Source organism: Thunnus maccoyii, chromosome 6 (genome assembly GCF_910596095.1).
Source record: "Thunnus maccoyii chromosome 6, fThuMac1.1, whole genome shotgun sequence".
Taxonomy (NCBI): Eukaryota; Metazoa; Chordata; class Actinopteri; order Scombriformes; family Scombridae; genus Thunnus; species Thunnus maccoyii.
This window is the reverse complement of record NC_056538.1, coordinates 17439157-17461717: the sequence shown is the minus strand read 5'-3', so window position 1 is coordinate 17461717 and position 22561 is coordinate 17439157. Positions and strand designations below refer to the sequence as shown.

The following is a 22561-nucleotide window of genomic DNA, read 5'->3' as shown; positions in this document are numbered from 1 at the left end:
CCCTTCACCCTCTGCCCACCTGAATCCCCATGACAACAGGAGCAGACCTTATTACAGCTCAAGGTTAGCAGGAGGTTATCTACTCCTCTGACAGCCTGCCTGCCGCAAGTCTAGAAAACTAGGGGAGTGTCGAGGTGCGCTAGCATGTCTGTGAAAGTGTAAAAGCAGGTGAGGCAAGTTAAAGCATAGAGGAAGCTTTGATGTGGTGTGGGCGTGTCAGTATATTGTGTGCGTACGCTGCCGTGCTGCCACCAAACCTGATGACAACATGTCATACAAACTATTTACAGTCCAATTTTGAGGATGCAGTATCAAGAAGACCACCTGGCTGCCAATGTCAACTGTGGACCAGTCTCAGAGCTGACACCACTAAAATGATTGTCTGAGCATATGGAGATGCAATCAATCATTCTGCGTTAGTCAAATCTGTCTATGCAGGGGATTTAATCACTCATCAGGGATTTGACATGTAGCTCTGTGTAGAACACAAGAAAATGGGGAATTGTTGTTCAACTGTAAGAAACATGTAGCCTCACCAACAAGGTTTATTAGACTTTAAATCAAGTTCACTTACAGCCGTTGGTCTAAATATATTTGTCATTTAGAAAGGATGCATTCTCTACGCTAAGGCTGCGTTCAGACCGATAACTGACCTGCGTTAAAAACAGGCTGCGGTGGTGGGGGAGTGTTGTCTGAGGTACCAGTGAGACAATGAGGTACGATCCAGGAAGTTGGGTTGGAGCTACAAATGGATGCATTTAAAGGCTTATCAGAAGCCAGAACACAGCAAAGCAGTTTTTAATACTCACAGACTGGATTTTACAACTCTGGATAGAGATAGAAGTTATCAGCAACTGTTTTAACTTTTGTCACGGCAAAACAGTCAAATACGGCATTCACGTTACAAAGTAATTCACCGGAAATGTGCGCTTGCATGTATGTGATTGGCGCTTTGACAGATGACGTTGGGTTGCGTTGCAGCAAATGTTGAGGTCGGTTCAACTTTTGCACTTGCACTACCCCCATTCAAATGAATTGGAGGGCTGCCTTTTTTCACACAGCGCTGATGTAGGTCTGAACGCCCTCTAAGAATGTCAAATGCATACACTACAGTAAACATGTGAACAGCCTGCAGCCACAAAGGCGAGAGAGAGAGAAAACAAAGAGAGCAACAGAGAAAGCACACTTCAGCTTGCTGTGCATCAACAGCAGCACTACAGTAACTGGACACAGTGATTTTACAGTAATGATGCAACATACAGCACAAGGAAGTAGACACAAGTTATCTGGGTGTAACGTTTATAAACAGCTTTCTATGTTGGGCGTATTGTGTTGCAGGCAAACTGCATGGTGGAGCTGATTTTTATGTAGCTCCAGAGGATGAGATGATAATTGTGAGTCTTATTAAATATATTTTAAGTGTTTTTGTGTGATGTATGCACAACCACATAAGTTGCACAGAGCAGCATGGCCACAGAGCAAAACAAGTAAACAAAATCTAGTATCTTGTTAAAACACTTCTTGCTTGTTAAGATTTCAAATGTCCAAAGTCCACTGCTGGAAGCAAACATCAACACAGAGGACTCACCACTCCCCTGAACCCTACTTCACCAAGGATGTGGCCTGAGAAAACAAAACATAGACCAATGTGCAGTTTGCAATATGTAAAGAGATTCCAGCCAGTGGGAAAAAGTAGCCAGCTAGAGGGGTCAGGGGGCAATGCCCCCACGGAGAGAAATTTTGGCCGTAAAAGCCCAAATTTGGTGGCCTATGGCACAATCTAATGCTACTACTCCATCATATACACTGATCTTAATTATTGCATATTTAAATGAGTTTGCCTACCTGATTGTAAACATGTAGCGAATTATTGAAAAGGAAAATTAGGCTTCTTGTGCGTTTTAGCCCACACAGTCTGTAAATAGCTGTTAATATTTAAAACCAGCCTATTCCTGACTGATCAGAACCTTTGTAAATAATAATAATAATAATAATAATAATAACAACAATAACAATAATAAGACCTTATTATTTATTTATTTATTGACACCTTCACTGTAAGGTTTGTCAAGACATGCCAAAACGATGGTTCATGTATTGCTGTTCATGTATTGGTTTTAAATTATTTATAAAATCAATCTGTGCCAGAAATAACTAATAACAAAACATGTAAATCACTTGACTCAAATCATGTGACTTTACCGAATAAACTCAGCTTCTAGTCATCTTCGTCTTTCATCTTCACTATTATCTGAGTCCATGCCCAGTTCAAAAAGTGCCCTGCTGAGCTGCTCCTTGGTGCTTGCAACACCCTCTCCCTCAACCTCATTTTTAAAACATGATTTGGGGCATCTGACATTAATTTGCATAATTGGTCAATGGCAAAAAAATACAAAAGCATTCTAGGACATTTTGAACTGTAAAACTAGCCATGTGAGGCTGAGGCACAGCCTACATTATCCTCATATGACACAGGCCTGTTACTTTGCCAACACTGCCTGTTTTTGTGTATGTTTGCAATGCATCTTAGAGATGGCTCTGCTGTAAAAAGCGTCATGTAAATAAAGATAATTAATTAATTTGTTCATTCATTAAGCCCATAAATGTCTGTGTGGTATATATGGAAAATTCAGCACTTTCAGTGGACTTTTTAATTACTGTGCAATCGTCAAGTTGCTGCCACCGGTGTTTTCTGAAGTAGCCCGTCCAATGTGGATGTCCCCTGTTTGTGCAATCAATGCAATTCTTAATGTGTTTTATCATCAATTATTTTGCTAATATTTGTCAAACACTTAAGATGACTCTCCGCTCTCTACTCAGCAGAACAAAACCTCTAGGCTGAGTGCACAAACATTCATATAGAGCATGTGGGGGGCGGGACTGATGCAGACAGATATACATGTTTCTCCATCATCATGCTTGCATTGTTTTGAAGTGGAGGCCAGTGGTCGTAAATGTACACACATAGTGAATTGCAACTTGTTAATCACAACTATTTTATTAGAATCAAAAATTAATATAAATCAAGTAGCCGGCTGGACTTAAATGAGAAGTTGGCTATTTGGCTGGCACCTGGCCCTTATGGAAAGCTCTGTAGAGCCCCCAAAGACTACGAAGAAGGAGAAGGAAAAGATGTGTACTAATGTAGACAGAAGGAGAGCAAACCAGCAGGTTTCCATGGTTACTAGCAGCCCACAGCTAGATGACGTGATGGGGAGATAGTGAGAAAAGAGGGCAGGGCGAGTGAGTGGACGAAAAGGACAGACAGAAGAGGCGGAAAAAAAAAAAACACAATAGAAAGCCTGTACTGCAGCAGTACATGTGATCCATCAATGTCATCAAAAAGCTTCTTTAATAAAAAGAACTGAAGACAAAACATCCTCAACACTTTCCGGCTGTTCAAAAGCCACAACACAATCATGTAATTCAACCAAGCAAATCAACGTTGCGGTCGGTCAGACCTCCAGTACACAGTGCTGCCATCTCATGTACTGTAAACACTTCATAGAGTGAGAGGGAAAGCAGCCTTTGACACAAACAGAGGGACGGGGATGATATAGAGAAGCAATGCATGACCTCATCCTTTCTGAGAAGAGAGGTGAGTCAGCCATCCACCATGTCTGCCAGTGACATCACTTCCTCCTAATTTCTGCTCCATGATCATACACACTTTCACATCACTGTAGAGCTGAACAATTTTTATTAGCAGAGCCTCCGCCTCTTCTCGGACGTCAGTACATTCTGTCCAAATAATAAAAATGTTTTACTGACTGCAAAGCCGTCTGAGATGTTCTGTACGATACATCAGGCACATCTCAAGTAGGATAAGCTCTACCTAGTATTGGCTGGATCATTCTGTTTCAACGGTCACTGGATTATGATCCAACATTTCTCACCAGTGTTTTGTGATTTTTCTTTAGTTTGGACGACAAACCAAATAAATTCTGCAAGTTCAATGAATAACTTCTCTGTAGAAACAACAAATTAACAAACTCTACTAAGAAAGTATTTCTTGTAAAAATGAAAAATACGACTTCTGGTTATGGCGCAGACGTGTGTAGGAGCCCTTCCATGAAGTTTTGATAGTTTGACAGTTAAACAACATTTATCAATCCATACAGCCACAGTTTTCTTGAAAGTAAAGTGACGATCCAGATGGCACCGAAACCAGCAAAGTAGGCGCAAAAACCTGCGAAAATAGACTCCACGCTGGTCCCCTATGCAGGAAGCTAACAGCAATGCTAATGCTAACGAAGAAGCAAGCGGTGCTAGTATTGTGACGAGCCCAGACCAAATCCTGACTGCTATCCAAGCAATGAAAGAAGATTTCGTATTGAGATTCAACGGGCTGCTAAACACAATTTAAGGAGTACAAGGTGAACTGAAAAGCAGTCACGGTGCGTATCACAGAAGCTGAAGACAGAATTAGCACCAATCAAGATGACATCATATCACTGCTAGTTCAAAATACTGCCATGAAAGCAACTATTGAGCAGTCAGTGTTTAGAGTGGACAACTTGGAAAACCGTAGCTGCCATTCTAACCTTCGTCCGGTGGGCCTCCCACAAAAGAAGGAAGGGACTGATGTGTGTTCATTTTTGGAGAAGTGGTTACCTGATGAGCTTGGCGCAGATAACTTTCCTGGGCCTCTGCTGATGGAGAGCGCACAGAATTGGCAAAGTTAACGAAGCTGAAGCACAGTCAGCGGTACGACCCAGAGCAGTGATAATGAAATTCCTGAAGCAGTGGTGTGAGGACTGAAATGTACTCCCATTTCAGTGCTCTATTGTGCATGTTTTGTCCCTTCAGGAGCTGATAGATAAGGGTCTCCCTTTTCCAAAAATTAAGGTCTATTTGGCAGCTACAGTATATCTGCCTGTCATGTTGGCTTTGATGGAGTGACGACAGGCGCTAATCCTCTTGCCATGCGTTTCTTAAAGGGAGTCCGCCGGCTGAGGCCTGTGGTTAAATCCAGCGTCCCCTCATGGGATTTGGCTTTGGTGCTTGAGGCTCTTTGTGGGCCTCCATTTGAGCCCATTGAGTCTGCGGATATGAAATGTCTTTCATACAAATCTGCACTGCTTCTTTCTTTGACCTCTGCAAAGCCGGTGGGTGACCTCCACGCTTTATCTGTGCATCTCTCTTGTACCCGGTTCACTTTGGATGGCTCCAAGGTTACATTGTGCCCGAATGTGGCATATTTGCCTAAGTTTATCCCTACAGCCTGTGTCTCTATGGCTTTTGAGCTCTTGAGCGTCTATGATGCACTAGAGTGCTGGAGGTTTGACTCAAGTTCAGTGGCTGCTATGCAGGGCGTGAATACATGTCCCGTACTGTATGTGTTGTACCCACTCAATCAACTGAAAGGGAACGAAATGTTATGACTATAACTCCTGCTCCCTAAAGGAGAGGAATGAGGTACAACACTAAGTTGCCCCGCTGCACAGCTGGGCTCAGTGAAGAGCGGCTACTGAACTGAAGGATGACTGTGGTGATGGATGTATAGGCATGTGTAGGCGGGGCCTCACAGACTTCACCACAGATCATCTGCCTTAAGGGCGTGAATTGAGATGTCATCAGTCAGGTACCTCGTTCCTCTCCTTCAGGGAATAGAAGTTATAGTCATAACATTTAATTTTGTCTGCCTGGCCGGGTCGTTGGTCTGAGTCATATCTGTCTACAAGCACAAACCGTGCAAAAAGAGTAGCTCTAGACAATGTATGGACCTGTTCAATCTTTCAAAACTGCTGATAAATGTTTAATAGGAAGAAACTGAAATCACTCTGAAAGGTCCCTCGGGAGATATAGAATTCACCTTCATATGGATTATTATAGAGGCATATATCACAGTCTATGTTTTTTCTATTGGACAAGAACTGTAAGACCAACTCTTGGTGAGGCTGAGGGTTTTCTGGTGGCTCTGATTGTGCTTCAGTAGCTGACAAAGGTTGCACCAGTGTTCTGTGAGATGATTAACACAGTAACACGACAGGCTAGAGCAGAGTGGTGATGTAACACTGCTAAGTACATGTATTCAAGCAGCAGGGTCACTGGCTACCTGACAATAAGTGACAATATTGCTAAAGAAAAATAATGTCTTATACGTAATATGAAGAAAAAAAATAAAACTGACTTTTAATGACTACTAACCGATATCTCTTGCTTAAGACAGTGTTTACTAGTAGTTAGTGTGGGACTGAGTTCCTGTCTGGACTAAAGCACAGCTAAAATCCTGCTACACATGCAGCTTTACTGAGAAATGTTGCTGATTTTTTTTTTTTTCTCTCTCCATGTCAGGTGTCAGGTCATGCGTGAACAGGAGCCACAATTATATGGCAATCTCCGAATTCCCCCTTTCAAGACCTAATGAAACTCCTGGGACCTGTTTGTAGCTTTGGTATGAACAAAAGCTCTGCAATTTACCCAGGTCAACCATTCGCTTGGAGAACTGGTGAGGTGAGACTTTTTCAAGTTTGACAACTAAAAAGGACCACAACATGCCAGTGCTACTAGTCCATCAAATGAAGGGCAGGACGGCCATGTCATGGGTAAACAAATTCAAATACTGACATTTCACAGAAAGTAAACCAGCACTTCTGCTGAAAGGTTTGATAAAAGAAAGTAACAAGAGACAAACTCAGTAGAGCAGAGGGTGTCAAGAGAAGCTGCAGGCAGGTAGAGAGCTAAGAAAGTTAAGCTTATTCCTTCGTCTTAACAGCTGAGTACTGAACAGCTGATAACTTCTCAGAGAAACCTTGTTACCAGATACATTCCACAAGAATCATATGACAGGATTACATAATTGTCCAGTTTCACTTGGATCTCCATGCAAACTGTAACCAATCTACTATTTCTATCGCTTGACTGATGAAGAGGAGCCCGAGGCCTCGTTGAATGAAGACATGAGGCATATCACCTGAACGCAATCACTACCCAGATTAACCAGACAATTCATCAACCACATCATTTAAGAGAAAAGAAAATTAAGGCAAAAAATCATCCATAAAAGTTTCATTCCTGTCCTTGATTCCCATCTTCATTCATCATAAAGCCTCTTAGAAAGGCGATTATCATAATACAGTTAATTTCTATGAGAAACAGGTAAGTTGTAGAGAGAGAAAAAAAAACTTTCCTGCTTTCATATAAGTTAAGAGTACTGCAGTGGGGATTAACCCTTAAACCAGAAGATAACTTCAAAAGGGGAAACTCCCTCCAAGTGGGATCCACAGACGAGGAAAGGTCCATTCCAGGACTGTCTTTTTACTAAATCCAGACTTAATAAAACATTGACATATCCTTTATTATGAAAAATGTGCGTGCATGTGCACACAGGAGACTTTCAGATCAAAAAGCATAATTGGACTGAAAGCCCAGCTGTCTGGTACACACCAAAACACACAAAGAAGACCCTTTTTTTTTTTTTTTTAATAATGGTGTATAGCATGCACACATTTTCTGACACACGGTGATGACATAACTTTTTGACCGAGCTGAGGCCAAAGCTTTAACGAGTTAAGAGTACTTTCTTAGATCTCACGAGGCTGTGTATAATTCAAGCTTGGATAAACAAAGGATAACAAGGATAGACCGGGCACAGATGTGAGACTAGGCTTCACATGACGCGTTTATAAAAAAAAGGAGTAACAAGGTTGATTTCTTAACTATATAATTTCTACAACTATCCCTTCTTTGGTTGTATTCTGCCACTGTGAGCAGTGCTGCAAATGAGAAGGACTTTTTATGAATGTAGCGAAACATTAACATGAACAGGAGGAACGTAGTGAATAACATGAAACCATCATGCAAAGAAATAACTTACTGAATCATGACAGTAAATAAGGATAAAAGTGAACAAGGCTCAAAGTCAAATAGGGCTGCAACTAAAGATTATTGATGTATGGATTATCTTTTAGATTATTGGTTAATTGTTTAGTCTATAAAATGTCAAAAAGTCATGTAAAAACTGTCCATTTATTTCCCAGAACCAACAATAACGTCTTGAAAACCCAAACATATTTAGTTTATAATGATTGAAAACAGAAAAGCTGAAAATCCTCACATTTGAAAAGCTGGAACCAGAGGATTTTTGGTTGTTTTTTGCTTTCTACGTTGATCCTCTGCCTAAAACCAAGTCCTTTTATTACGGGGACGGGGAATGATTGATATGAGATGATGGATCCAACACACAGAGACTGTTAACATGCCAATCCATCTGTGTATCAGTCCCCAGGCAAAAATCTCATCCATGCTGCTGATAGACCCCCTGCAGACGCAGCCAGCCATGCTCGGTACACTGAGCACCAAAAGAGAGGCTCGGGAACACAACATGCAAGACAAAGTGTCTCTGTGCGCCAGCAACAAATGTCTAAACACTCCCCCCTAAGGAGGCATCTGTCCCACCCAAACACACCGCAGACACATGACAAGCGTTTGACATACTGCATCTCTACTGCAACCCAACTAGGGCTGAATCAATGCAATCAGCGAGATTAATATCAAAAGTCAAAGCCTCGGTCTTTAAAAAGGTTCAACGTATAAGAATTGGCCGTCTGATCCAAACAAATAGGGGGCAGCATATCACACCTCGCCCTTCACCCTTACCCCCAATGGCATCACCACACCACCATTATCACTCACTGAATATAGTGTAAAGCTTACTGTTTACAGTGAATCTGCGCTATGGCGTTGTAAAGATATCAAAACGCTATGGAGACACTAGAGCCAGCGGCAAATTACAAACAAGCTGCACAGATCAGAAAGCGGTTGGACCACGGAAATAAGTTACAACATGACTCTAAGTAACAGCTAAATATTTACACACATGCCCCTAGGGTAAATCATAAAATGTCACACAACTCACTAATGGTAAGACAGCACTTTTTCTGCCACACAGCTTCATTTTACAACACAGTAATCCAGTAGAGACCTAATTTATTGATATGATATTTCAATATCAATCCAGCTTACTATGATGCCAAATGGCTCATGCCAGCTTTCACATAGCTGGTGCAACCCAGTGCAGATTGTCGGATCAGCTGACATGACTAGCTGATATCTCACCTAGCCAGCATCTGAGCAGCAGCCGGCTGCTCCGACAACATCAGTGCAACTTTCTAAATAGGCGTTATTTGGATAAACTGACCACATATTAGGAGTATACATGGTTACCTTCTCGACTCACTACCACCCTGAGGTACAAAGTGATAGCGTGAGACAGTACAGGCCAGACGGGGCCGGAGCTAGCTGGTTAGCATGCTAACTTCAGTGGACATCTCTGCAGCATAATATGTACATTAGTCTTTGACATAATGTCAAAACTGTTATTTCTTCACATTCTGTTGATAATTTTAGTTAATTTGGGAATGTTTTAAACTAAAATCCTGATCAAATCTTACACATTATACCTTTAACCCACAAATCTAGTCACTGATACTTAAAACTGACAGTGCAACTTCAAAGAGGTATATTCAAATGTCAGCTGATTTAAAAAGGCCCAAATCAATATCAATGTGTGCTTTTGTATGCACAGCAATATTTCACTTATGAGAATATCCTTTTTGTTGGCTAATTTAAAATGTGGACAGAAAACTGGATTACCCTCATCCTGATGAAGACCAGTTTGTCCTTGACCTGTGTTGGTCTTGTTTTTCATGTAACCGCAAAAGTATAAGATTTCTACACAAGCCTTACACAATGCAGTGTGCTTTAAAGTATTTCCAACTCCAGACAGCTTTCTGAGCCCATTAGCATGTTAACCTGTGTGTGTGTGTTGACAGTAAGTTAGCAGCAGCAGCTCACCACGTGGGGAGTTGTTAACCCTGCTGTATTCTTGAAGGATGACTTAAGACTTCACTAGTTAACTGTAGCACAGCTAACAGCACAAATTAATGTGGCTAACAGCTAACTGCAACATAATTCACTCATTCAGTTATTTGTCACAAAGTACTTGGCAATTAAAATATTTGCAATGGAGCCCCACTTTGGATCGCTGATTTGCTGATATTAGCCAGGACATTGGGACATGTAAACACTAGATCTCAGCTGCTGTACCACATATTTGCTCAAGGGCACAAGTTGATGAAGAGAAGCCAAAGGGACAAAGGGAATACTACTAATTTGCAAAGGAAAATTAGGGGACTAGTAAATGTTAATGTAAACAGCATATCCAACTGAAGACGAGAGTGCTTTGTCTATACTGCAGTCTTCAATTGAACCTTGTTGGAGTCACCTCCATGTCTTTTGACTGGCAGAGGTCTTGGCATTTAATCTCTTATGTCATCACATTCACAGCCAGGGGACGATGGAAAAAAAAAAAAAAAAAAAAAATCACATGAATCGTCTTGTAGCCTAAGACATGGAGACAGCTGAGGGGAATTTCTTTGTAAAGCAAAGAGAGAGTTCAAAAAAGCAAAAGGCCCATCTGCACACGGGTGCCTCCAGGTCTTTCAGGGGAGCAGATAGTTTGTGTTCTGTATCTATTTTTACTACATGCCAGCAGGGATGAGTCCCCTGACCCTGCAAAGAAACACAAACGCGCTTTTCATTGGCCATGCTCATAAAAATAGAGTTGTTGTGAAGATGCTGCGCAATCATAGCATCTGACTGTGTTGCTGACAAAATAGCATCAGTTTAAAGGACAAAGAATATTTCTCTTTTTAGAAAATGTTGTTCCACACCGGGCTAATACAAATGTTTTGCTGTCTATCTGGCCGATGTCAAAGTACAGGTCAACATCTACTAGAAACAACAAGAGAAAAATGGAAAATAAACAGCCTTTGCTGGTCTATTTTGCCATTTTGATGCTTTATGTTTATACATTCTAGTGAAAAAAAAGTTATTGCAGCTCTGACGGACTCTGTGCAGTCAACTGATCGTGTTTGACAGTATCAGCTTTAAAACGTGAGACTTGAGCACAGGAAGCCTCAATGCAATGGGAACAAAATCTATTTGTTTGCTGCCTGATGGTAAACAAGCCTCTGACAAAGAAAGTAGGGGGCCCTATCAAAAATTAGCGTGAATAGCAGACAGTCAACCGGTCACTGTTCCCATTACCCCCTCGGCTATATTGTCCGACTCAAAATGGGTTGCTGCTGAGTTTCCAACTGGCCTTCTGAAAAGAAGACCGCCAGTAAGGAAATCTCTAAGATCTCTTATAGTCCTTACACCCAGCTGAGCTGAGCGACATCTCCAACGATTGGAATGCTACAGATGCTTGAACACGGCTCAAGTGGTGTGATGGTGCCACAGCAGTTTCCTGTGAGCTGCGGGGCCAGACTTGTGCAACAGAGGAGAAAAGAGGAGTGGGGGGGAGTGGGGGGGGGGGGGGGGTCCTGGTAGTTTCCTCTGAATAGCAAATAGCTAATGAAAGATTAGCATTCCAATAGAGCTCCCCATACCAACAGACCCCGCCTACGGTGCTAATCTAAAAAACACAGAAACATTGTTGGGAATGTTGAGAGCCTTTTCATGGGAAAAGTATGCATTTCTCAGTGACAGTGCAAGACAGACACAAAAATCTAAGTGAGCTCAACAGTGTTGTCTTATCACAATACAGTGGTTTCTTAAAAAAATATGTGATGTTAATGTGCTTCCTGAGTGGAGGGAAATTCTTAAAGACTGAAGCTCAACGAAATCATCTTATCTCCTTCTCATGACCTTGTATCTCACAATCGAGCTGCCTTAACTTTTTTTTTTTAATCCACCACCTCAGGGGTTAATTACCAAGCCCACAGACTCAGCAAGGCCAAATTACACTCCCCCAATTATCTCTCACTTCTCCCACTTGTTCAGTATACGCTGCAGAGCAGAGATTTCTTTATCTGTATGCCACTTCAGAGACGATCTGTGGGCAGATTTCAGACATCTTGGGCACATGGTTTGCGTACTGACGGTGTGCACTGTGACTAGAGGCAGTTAGGATCCTCATGGTTCAGGGACACAGGAGACGGCCATTTGTTCTCTTGCCTCTGTGCTGTGGCAATGGTAGCACTCTAAGCCTCTCTTAAGGTCACAAAAAGGCAAATGTTGAATAATAAATATTTTCAGGGTAGGCAGTGTAGGTGGAGGATCAATACATTTATGCTGCAGACCTCAAGGGACCTCAGAAACCTTCAACCAATCATTGATTCTTCCTGAGGGGTACCAAGGAGAAAAATAACAAAATTTCCTAATTTAAACTGATTCTAGTAATCAATACACATCCTTGCCTGCAAGCAAACAGATTGTCTACTGTCACTGAAAACAATTGAAACCAGGTGGTGCTGCTTTTTAGGCTTTCCAAACAAAGTATTAGTGGTTTGGGAGTAGTCTCTTTTCGCTTGGGCACAAGTACACAAATGCAGCTCACTGGAGCCACCAGGCCCACATAAAGATCATCCGTCAAGCTCTCTGATACTGTAATTGGCACTCATGTCACTGGGCAGCTTTAAGAAACATCTGATTCAGATCAGCGCGATAGCAGCTCAGCTCCTTTGGCCCTCGTATTTGATTAGATGAGTCAGAACAACATGGGCTGCCAAACTTTGCCAGCAAAAGAAGTCAGCAAACACAAGCTGAAAACAAGAGTTGAGATCTCATGGCTTCGACATATTGAGATGGCGCTCACACAAGATGGGGTGCCCTGGTTTAAGGTGCCGACCATCAAACGTGGACCTTTATTGCATATTGCTCCTTATCTCCCTCTCCTATCATTTCCTGTCATCTTTCTACAATCAACTCTCTAATAAAAAGGCAAAAAATGTCCAATATATACCAATAAGAAAATGTTATTCTTGACAGTAGCTGAGCTATTACCTCTATAATTAAGAGGAAATGGAAATTACTGACCTACAAGACACAACTATGTGCATTAACCAAACATCAGCCTCTTGCCACTGGTATACCATTACTTGCTACAACCCACATTTTTATTTTGTCCTTCAAAAGTGGAATATTAGCATAAATTCAAATTCGGGTTAGAATATCTATACAACAAATCTGAATGAATCTTTCCTTCCTGGAAAAACACCATCAAGGGGATTTGGAGAAAAGCACCTGAACTCAGTTTATTCGTTTAGGGCTGCACAGTAACATCAGAAGAATGTGCTTGTGCTGGGCAGCTGTGAAAACAGTCTATGTGAGTATAAGAAGGTGAATCTGAAATTTAAAGCGATAAATCACATGATGCAGCAGCAGAGGATGTTTTGAATGTCTGGCTAGGTGCAACCGCTGTGTATAAATCCATACATGTTGAATCTTTGACATCTTTACCACTAACATGTTATGAAAGGTTTATTGGCAACTTACAGTTCATCTCGTTGCCGTTGTGACAGCACCATGGTGATGGGGCAGTGTGGGCGGGGCCGGGAGGGATCAGTTGGTAAAAGGTGAATCTTGTGCAGCTGCTGCGCTCTCCTCAGTCAGGAGATGAGCTGTGCTGATCCGAGCAACACGGGCGAGGACGAACTGTGTACTCCAATGGCGGGGCGGTTTTGTACAGACAAAGACTCCGACTGAGAGGGGAACGCAGGAATCTGCCCCCCAACTGGCTGACTCCAGGGACAAGAGAAGTGGAGAGCCTGCAGACCAGTCACCAGCCAAGTCCACACTGCATCTGGAGAGGAGAGAGAGGGAAAAGTCAGCATTAGGTATGCATGACAGATAACATTAAGAGTGGGTGGGGATGAAAATGTTTATAGGCCAGAGGAGTACTGCATCAATGCCTGCACCAGTTTATACGCAGATAAAATGGCTGAAGAATCTGTCAATGGAACAAAATAACAGAAGCAAGAAACAATACAGCTGTATTTCCTACCAGAGAGAGAACGACTCCTATAGCAAAGCTCAATGTCCAGCAAATGAAGACAGCATAAGCCCATCCATCAGACATTTCATTAAAAAAACCACCTCCTTTCCATAAAGCAGTCCTTCATTTGCTTCTCAGCTCCACTCCTACTATCTACCTTCATAATCTGTCTGTCATGTCACCAGTCTGGTCTGAAAGCTCTGGTCTGCTCTTGCAGCAAATTCCTTTCTCCGTGTACATACAAGAGCTGACCCACATTCTCCGAGCAACGTACTTCTCCTCCCAGGTTGCCAACAGAAAAGAAAAACAGGACACAGCCGAGCGGGCCTCAAATAACGGCTCTGCTCGAATTTAAACTCTTTCTGACAATGTCGTATTTTTTCGATTTTTAAAAAAAACGTGAACGAGTGAACTGTATATGTGTACTTGTTTGTAAACTTCCAATTGCCCCTTGAAGGATGAATAAAGTATTTTTAAAATTGGGAAAAAAGAAAAAAAAAACTCCCTCACCCCATCATCTCATCATGACACTTCAGGAGCTGGCTGGCCTGGTGTTGGCACAATGAAATGACTGCTTGTGTCTGCAGAAAATGTTGTCGTATTGGTGTGAAAATTAATTTATAATCAGGAGTATTGATGTGAGGAACAATAAATGTCAACAAAATGCAACGCAGCTAACAATGATGTGATAAAGCCTATTTTTAAACCATATTGTAGTCTTTACCAAAGCAGGTACACACTAGAATACCAACTGAGAGCCACAGTAAGCCTCTTAGTCTACTGGGAGTAGGCCAACTAAATCTCTGCCAGACCAGTAAACAAAAATACAAACGAAGCCAATTTACCTTGTTCTAGAGACCTGCAACAAACTGACAAGACTACTAGATACAAGTACGGGAAACAAAACGTATGTCCAAAAATCACTCCCTCATTCACTAATCACTAGATAACAGACAGTAGTTTACTCTGTAGTGAGCATTCAATTGAGATTTCAACACTTATGAGTCACTGGCATTTTGCATCATCACTTACTGAACAGTAATCTGTACAATATGACATAATGCACTGTGGGATTGTTATCAGAAAGTAGTATAAATGCCATGGACACTACATTAGTTGTTCCATTGTGGGAATCTTTAAGGCCACAGTGCTGTGCATGACCTTCTCTGAATTTGGACACTCAAAAAAATGGCAAAGGATAAATATAATGCACTATATACTAAATAGGGAGTGGTTTTGGTCACACCTTAATGTGCTGACTTGAGATTTGCTGTGAGGAAAAGGGGTGGTGAAGGAAACAGTGATATAACTGGAGTAAACAGGAGGACTAAAAACACTCCAGGAAGCTGCAATGGTGGAAAGTTCAAGTCCTGCATTATAAACAAGTAGCTTATAATGCAGTTTAGAGACCTGGTACATATATTCAAAACATGAAGGCGGCAGATATAATAGATATTATCTCAACCTAGCAGGCTGTCTACTACTGAATTCTAGTAAAATTAACTGTGGTGTTTGCCTATTTGCATACTTGACACTTTGACACTGACCGACAGAAAGCAACCTGACATATCCAACGGCGAACTACTGGACCCTGATGTCACCACCTGACAGTAGTCCAAATGTCCCTGGCCGTGTGTGGATTACGGCATGCTCAGGGTTTTCTGGCTGTTGCCCAACAACACTGCCATGGTTCAGGGTCACAGCAGTGTAACAGCACAATAAGGCGATGGCACACACGAGCTAAAAATGGCTCATTCTTTAACGGCACAAACAATAGATCCAATAAAGGCATGCGCCCTCTACATCAACCTGAACAACCGCTATCATGTGTGAAATGAGGGCATCTAACTATATTGACACTTCTCTCTGTGCTGTTGGCAACGGTCATTGCTGTGCGTATCCATTAATGTGCAAGTCTCCCCTCTCTGCAAATGTCATTTGTGGCAGCAGTATTGAGCAAAATGTTTGCACATACATATAATCAGGCTAATTGGCTCAGCACAAAATGTGGTCGTGTCTTGATGGAAAGGGGAATAGGCTGCAGCCGTGGTGCGTCCATAAATCTGCATGCTGACGGTTCTTCCTCCCATTGATTCTCTTGTCTTTGTGTAGCAGCAGGAACTGTACAATAAAAGGGCCCATTACAGAAATGGTGCCCGCTGCTTTGAGAGATGTCATTTCATTTCCTGATGAGTCCCAATAGGTTATTTGTTGTTAAGATGTCATTTTTACGAGTAATAGAAATTATCTCAGTCGCTTAAAGAGTAACAACCAGATGCCAAGTCAAAACTGTACTGAACCACACCCACTGTATCACCCACTGTGCACACATTTGCTGTTTTTATGTAGCCAAGCATGTGAATTGGTCCTACATGTTTAAAAAAAAAAAATACGTAGGACAACCAAACACGGGGTTTGAGTGTAAACACTACAATCAAACCATGCAACTACAACCAGAAAACCGTGTTAGCAAACATCTGAGTAATGTGTCAGCAAATCTTCTACAGAGTATGTTACAAGTTGTTTACTACTACCTCAGCTTGAGATAAAAACTCAGTTTGCAGTCAACAAACATGTAACATCATTGAAGCTGGTAACATTTAGAGGATCTCATATATCATGGCAACTAGCCAAAGAACATATCAGACAAATGCACAACACTTAACTCCTCAGCCAAATATGGCAGACGAGGTATGTGTACAACATTGTTGATAATCAACACTTGTCTGCAAACAACATAACATGTCCCAGTGGTATGAAGAGCTAGAGGAGGAAAATAAATACACTGGAGTCAAGTTAAATCCAACTGCTAGTGTGAAACTGTGTCCAAGAGGCTCAACAAAATGCGTTCAATCACAGCCATGTTGACAATGCGGACAGTTACCACCTCACTGTCACCTCTGATTCAAGATCAAGACAGCTCAGACTTTTCCGCTGGCCTCATGATGTCATCAGCATCTCAGACAGCTGGAATCTGGCGCGCCTTCATTTTCTGTCACTGACTTCACCTCAAAGTCTCCGAACGCCTCAGAAACTTACATTATAATCATCTTTTAACACACAACATTGAGAAACAATGACAATCTGAACCAACATATTAAATGCCAAACTTGCTAAAAGATGCATAAAAATAATGGTAAAGAGCGACTGCATATGCATTTCAGGACACCGTTTATGACATGCAGAGTCACTGTTTGGTAACATAAATGTGTTGTTTTCAAGTTGACAAAACTCAACTTAATCTGAACACAAAAGGGACACAAACAGTCCAGGTCAATACAGCGGGGGAGACAAAAGTCTTCTGTTCAGTGATTGACACACTGTTTTGAATTATGGAAAGAAAATTACTATTGTTGTGCAGAAGTTGTTTCAGATTTATTCTTCTGATTCATATTTTATGTTTGTAATGTAGGTTTTTGAAATAAAAGACTGCATCTTCTTGACATTATTAAAGAGGATGTAAGACTATTCCACTTCTCAGGAGTTTTCAGCAGTAGAGATTTTAAACTTTGGTTCAGAATAAAAAGAATATCTGCTTCATAATCATCACTGGGGTGGTCCTCAGCCCCAAACTGACTGGTGAAGTTCACTTTTTTAGATGGTTTTATTTGGTTATCAGTTTGATATGTCAGAAAAACTTGCCAAGTTGTCACATGATCAACAATGATAAACACTGTGTAGCTGAGATATTTTCTATCCAACTTGATTCAAGGAGATGAGTGAACATTGTTTAATGTGCTGAAATGTGCATGGACCCCTTCAGAATTGAGATTTTTTGTAAACAGTAGCTTAACTTTGGCTTTAACTGTGACACTATTCACCCACCACTCCTATTCATATAAATGACTGCATTTACATAGCACTTTTATCCAAAGCGCTTTACAATGTTTTTCTGCTGCTCTCTCACCCATTCACACACACACATTCACACACTGATGGTGGCAAGCTACCATGCAAGGAGCTGGTACAACCATCGGGAGCAATTAAGGGTTCAGTAGCTTGCCCATGGACCAGAGTGCAAAATTAACTGTCTTGTCCACTAGCCAAATGGCTGGTGAATGTCCAAATTTTTACAGCCACTCAATAGATTACAATTGGTTTTTTTTGGCTGGTGAGTGTAGCAAATCAACCAGCCACTTGCACATTTTACCAGCACTTGACTGGTGGCTGGTGCTAATTTTGTGCCTTGCCAAGGACACTTCCAACATGCCGTTAGGAGGAGCCGGGGATCAAACCACTGACCGTCTGATTAGTGGACGGCCTGGGCCACAGCAGCCCGCTCATATCATGATTGAGACACATTTCAAGCATCAATTTTTCCCCATAAGGATACAGCAACATACACACCTACAGTGCATCATTGTCCTGGATCAGATGGATAAACATGAATAATTTACTATGTCAAGCTATGAAGTGGGTAAAATGAGGCAGCTCTCATTTATCTGTTTAGAAACCTATTCATCGCAAATTGTCTAGATTCTTAAGAAACAGATCATTTAAAAAGGAATCTGAACTGTGAGAACAACAGAGACTGCCTCTGACCAACGGGACTGAAAGGCTGAATATTCTGTAAATCATCTGCAGCTTCTGTAAATCTTTGTTCTTGGTAAAGCTCTCCGACAGAGATGACCTCAAGAGCTTTATCAATAACTGATGATGAAACTCAGTGTACATCTGGCTCAGCTTTCAATCTGCAGCTGTTACGACCCGCAAGGTGCCAATCAGTGGTAACAATCAGCTAACTTCATTAAATTACTAAGCAAGTAACATGTTTCTTCAGTGGATAATAAAAGGAGAGTATATTAGTACACCAAAGCAGCAGTATAACACCAACACTACATGATCAAATATTGTAGTCACCTGATGGAAAAAATCCTCGTCTCTCTCACTGGAAAGTGTGTTTTGCAAATCAAATTGCCAGGCCATTATCCTACCAGTTCAGGCCTCTGATGGAGGGGTCTGATAGGAGATCCACTGAGGAACCACACACACACACACACACACACACACACACACACACACACACACACAGAGCAGGCAGGAGCTCACAGGAACAACAGATCGATGAAATACCATCCCGCACAGACAGGTAGAAACAACACAATCAGGACTAGTTAGCCTCCTTCATTCACACATGTTTAAATAAGCTGTCCAGTGCGAGCACAGTTCCACTTGGCAGCCATAAGCTGCTTGTTCAGCTCTGGCATATTTGAATTTCTCCGAGGCATTCACTTCATGCCAGCAAGTTAGTGGTTGAAATTAATATTAGCTCTAAATTTAGACTTGATGTGTGTGCTGACTCTTCCAGTTGTTGTTGACATAGTGTCGAGTATGAAGCATGTTCAAATAAAGTCTTTAAATTCTCCACTTTTGTTTGGCAACCATTATAACTGGTTGCTAAAATCATATTCAACAGCTTCTAGGGCTCATCGGAAGTGGTAGGTTCATGCCAACTTTGTTGAATGTTTCCTCAAAATTTACATAAAGTATTAATTCAAACACAGTGTTAAAACAGTCAAATTTTAGGTTGACAGGCAGTCGCTGTTGGCAACAGGTCATAAATGACCAGTCAGCTAGCTGACGGGCAGGCTGTCTGTTAGGTCAACCTCTGTGCCACAGTCAGCTCATGGAAGAGGAGTAATATGGACATCTGCCCTTCAGCCTGCCACCATCACAAAGACAAACAGCCTCTCACTCTCTTCATCGTCTGTTGACACAAAATAAAGAAGAAGCCCCTTCGGCAAAACTGTACATTCAGCTCCTTTTAAGCAACACCTCTCTCAATCCTGTCAGTCTATACTTTAACATATGTTTTACCAGTTTATACCAACAACATTATAGAAGAGCACACTACACATCACTGTGGTCTCCTGTTGTTGTTGAACTGGCAACAAGTGACAGCACAGCAGCACTTGCAATGGCCGAAGCTCTCTATTGCTAGGATGACGGTACAAATAGTGTTGCTGTGTTTCTATTGCTGACGCCACTGAATAGAGCTTGGCTGCGGGAACGTACTTATTCAAATCAACCTCAGATAAAACTCTGGACTGACTAAGAAAGCTTTCAAATATAACCAGCTGACCACAGCCACTGTTTCCTGCAGTCACTGTTAAAGAAACATGTCTGTATTTCAAAAAACAGAGCTGCTCTTCTTGTATTAGCTTAGTTTCCCAAGTAGTCCAACACAGAAAGCAATGTACAGTCTCAGTTGATTTCATGTAATTTACATTGTAGCTTGAACTTTGAGCCATTTCAACATCATGCTCAGCCTGTAAGTCTGGCTTTTCTGACATATGAAATGCTCTCAAATGGTGCAACACGCCTTCACTACATTACACATTGTGTAGTCTTTCAATTGAGAAACACCAAGACATTTACATAAATACATACAATTCATAAATACAAAATTAATCAGGCTGACTTTGAAGAACAACTGTGAGGATGGAGTGTCACTCAATAAATAATATTGGATTAGTGGGTTGACATACATACGCTAACCTTGAAACAACAGAGTGAGCCGTTTAGTAAACCATCCTAAACTGAAAGGAAAACCAGAGTTACTCCACTTGGATCCACCACAGGTGGCAAGATGTTAATCATCTGCTAGTTAAACAATCAAAAGGCATTAGTGCTACTTGAGTACACTCAATTTAGTAATTTGTATAAGGCACAGCTGTGTTCATTTAAATTCCTAGATTCACAAAAAATAAAACAGTGTTGAGATTATAGTTGTCAAACTAACTACATGTTGAAATATTAACTGCATTAATCTTCAGTTGTAGTCTAAAATACACACTCTTACCTGATAAGAGAGCAGGCAGCCAGACACTAACAACAGCCTGTTGTTGAACACTGATTTCAAAAATAAACCATTTAATCAATATCCCATAATTCCAGTTGATCAGCTGCAGCACAGTCCTTACAGGCGTGGCTGGGAGAGCATAAACCAGTCAATGATCCTGGCTTTTATCAGGGCTATATATCCGAAATCACGATACTGTTTCCCAAAAACTGCAACTACAAGAGAGAATCATTTGAGGGATTCAATGCACAACGATGAACAGCATTCATCCCGGTGTGAAGCCCTCGGTCCACAAATTCCTATCGCTCAATCATAGATCCATACAAAACCAGAGAGAGAGAGGGAGAGAAACGTGTAAACGGACAACAAGGCATACGGACTTGAATACTGGAGAAGACGCAATTCATACAAACTGGTCGCCTCCGATGTGCTCCACCCTGATTTTCTCACACCGAGCCAACAAACCGCATGAAGCAGAGCAAGTTGCAGAGATGATTGATGAGGGAGAAGCTTCAGCTGAGCATGGCAGGGACACAACGCAGGAGAAAACACACCCAGGAGCATGTCATGTTTTAAAAAAAAGGACTCAAACACGGCTGTTTCGAGTTCAATTTGCTATCATAATCTGCGTGAACAAAAACATACAACGCAAACCAGATGACGAAAATCCCCGCACGCCCTTTTTGCAATGCTAGACACAGCAGTGATGTGAAGCTGTGTCGATTTAGCGTTACAGCTGAACATCCACAATATCCAGATATAACGTTAGATAACAGCGGTGTCGTCTTGCGACGTGCATTTGATTTTATACAAGCAGAATTTCAGCACTAACGCTGCTCCAAACTATGCTAATTACTTGTTATTACCAACGCTAATTTGGGATGGACGCCAAACGCAACTGTAATGTAACGTTAAGGTTGGCCTTGCGATAACACAGTGACAGTGTTTTCATGTCTGTGGTCGAGACAGATTTTTATTTTCTCGACCTGACGTTAGTTTAACGTTATTTATGCCCAGCTATCGTCAGCTAATTTGGCTAAAGTTAACGTTAGCCCAAGTTAGCAGTCAGAAAGTTAGCTAGTACGTTAACTCGTCACTCTAATCCAAACTAGAGGCCCACTGTGTGCATTTCAACTTCACTCAGCGACAATTAACTTCAGCTAACGTTAAACCGACTTGGATATCTGTACGTGCACATTATTGTTTATCTGGATAAACTCAACTGACAAGGTACCTGCTGCTCCAGTCCAGTCCAAGCGGCCTATCCGCCATTTTGAGACATATAAAAAGGAGGTGCACAAATTACAGCCACATCGTCATTTTTCAGATTCCTTCGACCCTCACCGGCTTCATAATTGAAAAACAATTTGAACTCACTTCTATTGTTTCAGCCCGGGAGTATCCTCAGCAGCCTCTGACGGTAACACGACCCGGCAGGGCGTGAAATCTCCGCTCCTAAACTATGATCTTGTGCTGTGGAGGTAAACTGTGGCAGTCTTGTCGCTCCGGCGCCGCTCGCTTGTTTTTTTTTTTCGTTGCCTACCGCATTCGCCTTCAGCCGGGCGCGCGCACGAAGCTCGCGTTCACGGACTGACAGGAGCGCGCACGCCCTTGACAGCAGAGGCAAAAAAAAACACACACTATGGTTGTTTTTGACTAGTAACCCTTACATGCCTTCTTCTTTTTAATCTAGCTTATAACTAGCACTTTTAATCTTTTATGATTTTCTCTCATTTTTATTTTTTTATATGCACTGTCTTCTCTTTCTTTCCAAATAAACTGTGTAAATGCTATTTTATAAATAGTAACACTCATTGTTCATATTTTCTACATTCCTCCTTGCGTATGTGTATGGTTTTCTTCTTGTGTATTGGGGTTTTTTTGTTTTTGCTGCTGAATTGTAAAGCAGTTTGAGCTGCATTTTGTGCATGAAATGTGATATGTAAAGTTAATTCTTTCATTTATTAATTTATTCA

At 41.5% G+C, this 22561-nt stretch overlaps 1 protein-coding gene across 4 annotated transcripts in view; it reads right to left on the bottom strand.

The window, feature by feature from the left end:
* The window catches only part of LOC121898715 (lissencephaly-1 homolog), a 45768-nt gene extending 23626 nt beyond the window's left edge, over positions 1-22142 (bottom strand). Inside the window, exons 1-2 of one of the 4 annotated variants that reach the window (XM_042414077.1) lie at positions 21963-22142; positions 13285-13591 (exon numbers count right to left, since the gene is read on the bottom strand). In XM_042414077.1, coding sequence (XP_042270011.1) covers positions 13285-13316 — 32 coding nt within the window. In that variant the 5' untranslated portion in view covers positions 13317-13591; positions 21963-22142. Of the gene's footprint in view, positions 1-13284; positions 13592-20585; positions 20672-20994; positions 21111-21819; positions 21897-21962 lie in introns of those variants that run through there. The other 3 variants (XM_042414078.1, XM_042414080.1, XM_042414079.1) reach the window with 3 other exon arrangements.
* Between the last annotated feature and the right edge of the window lie 419 nt (positions 22143-22561).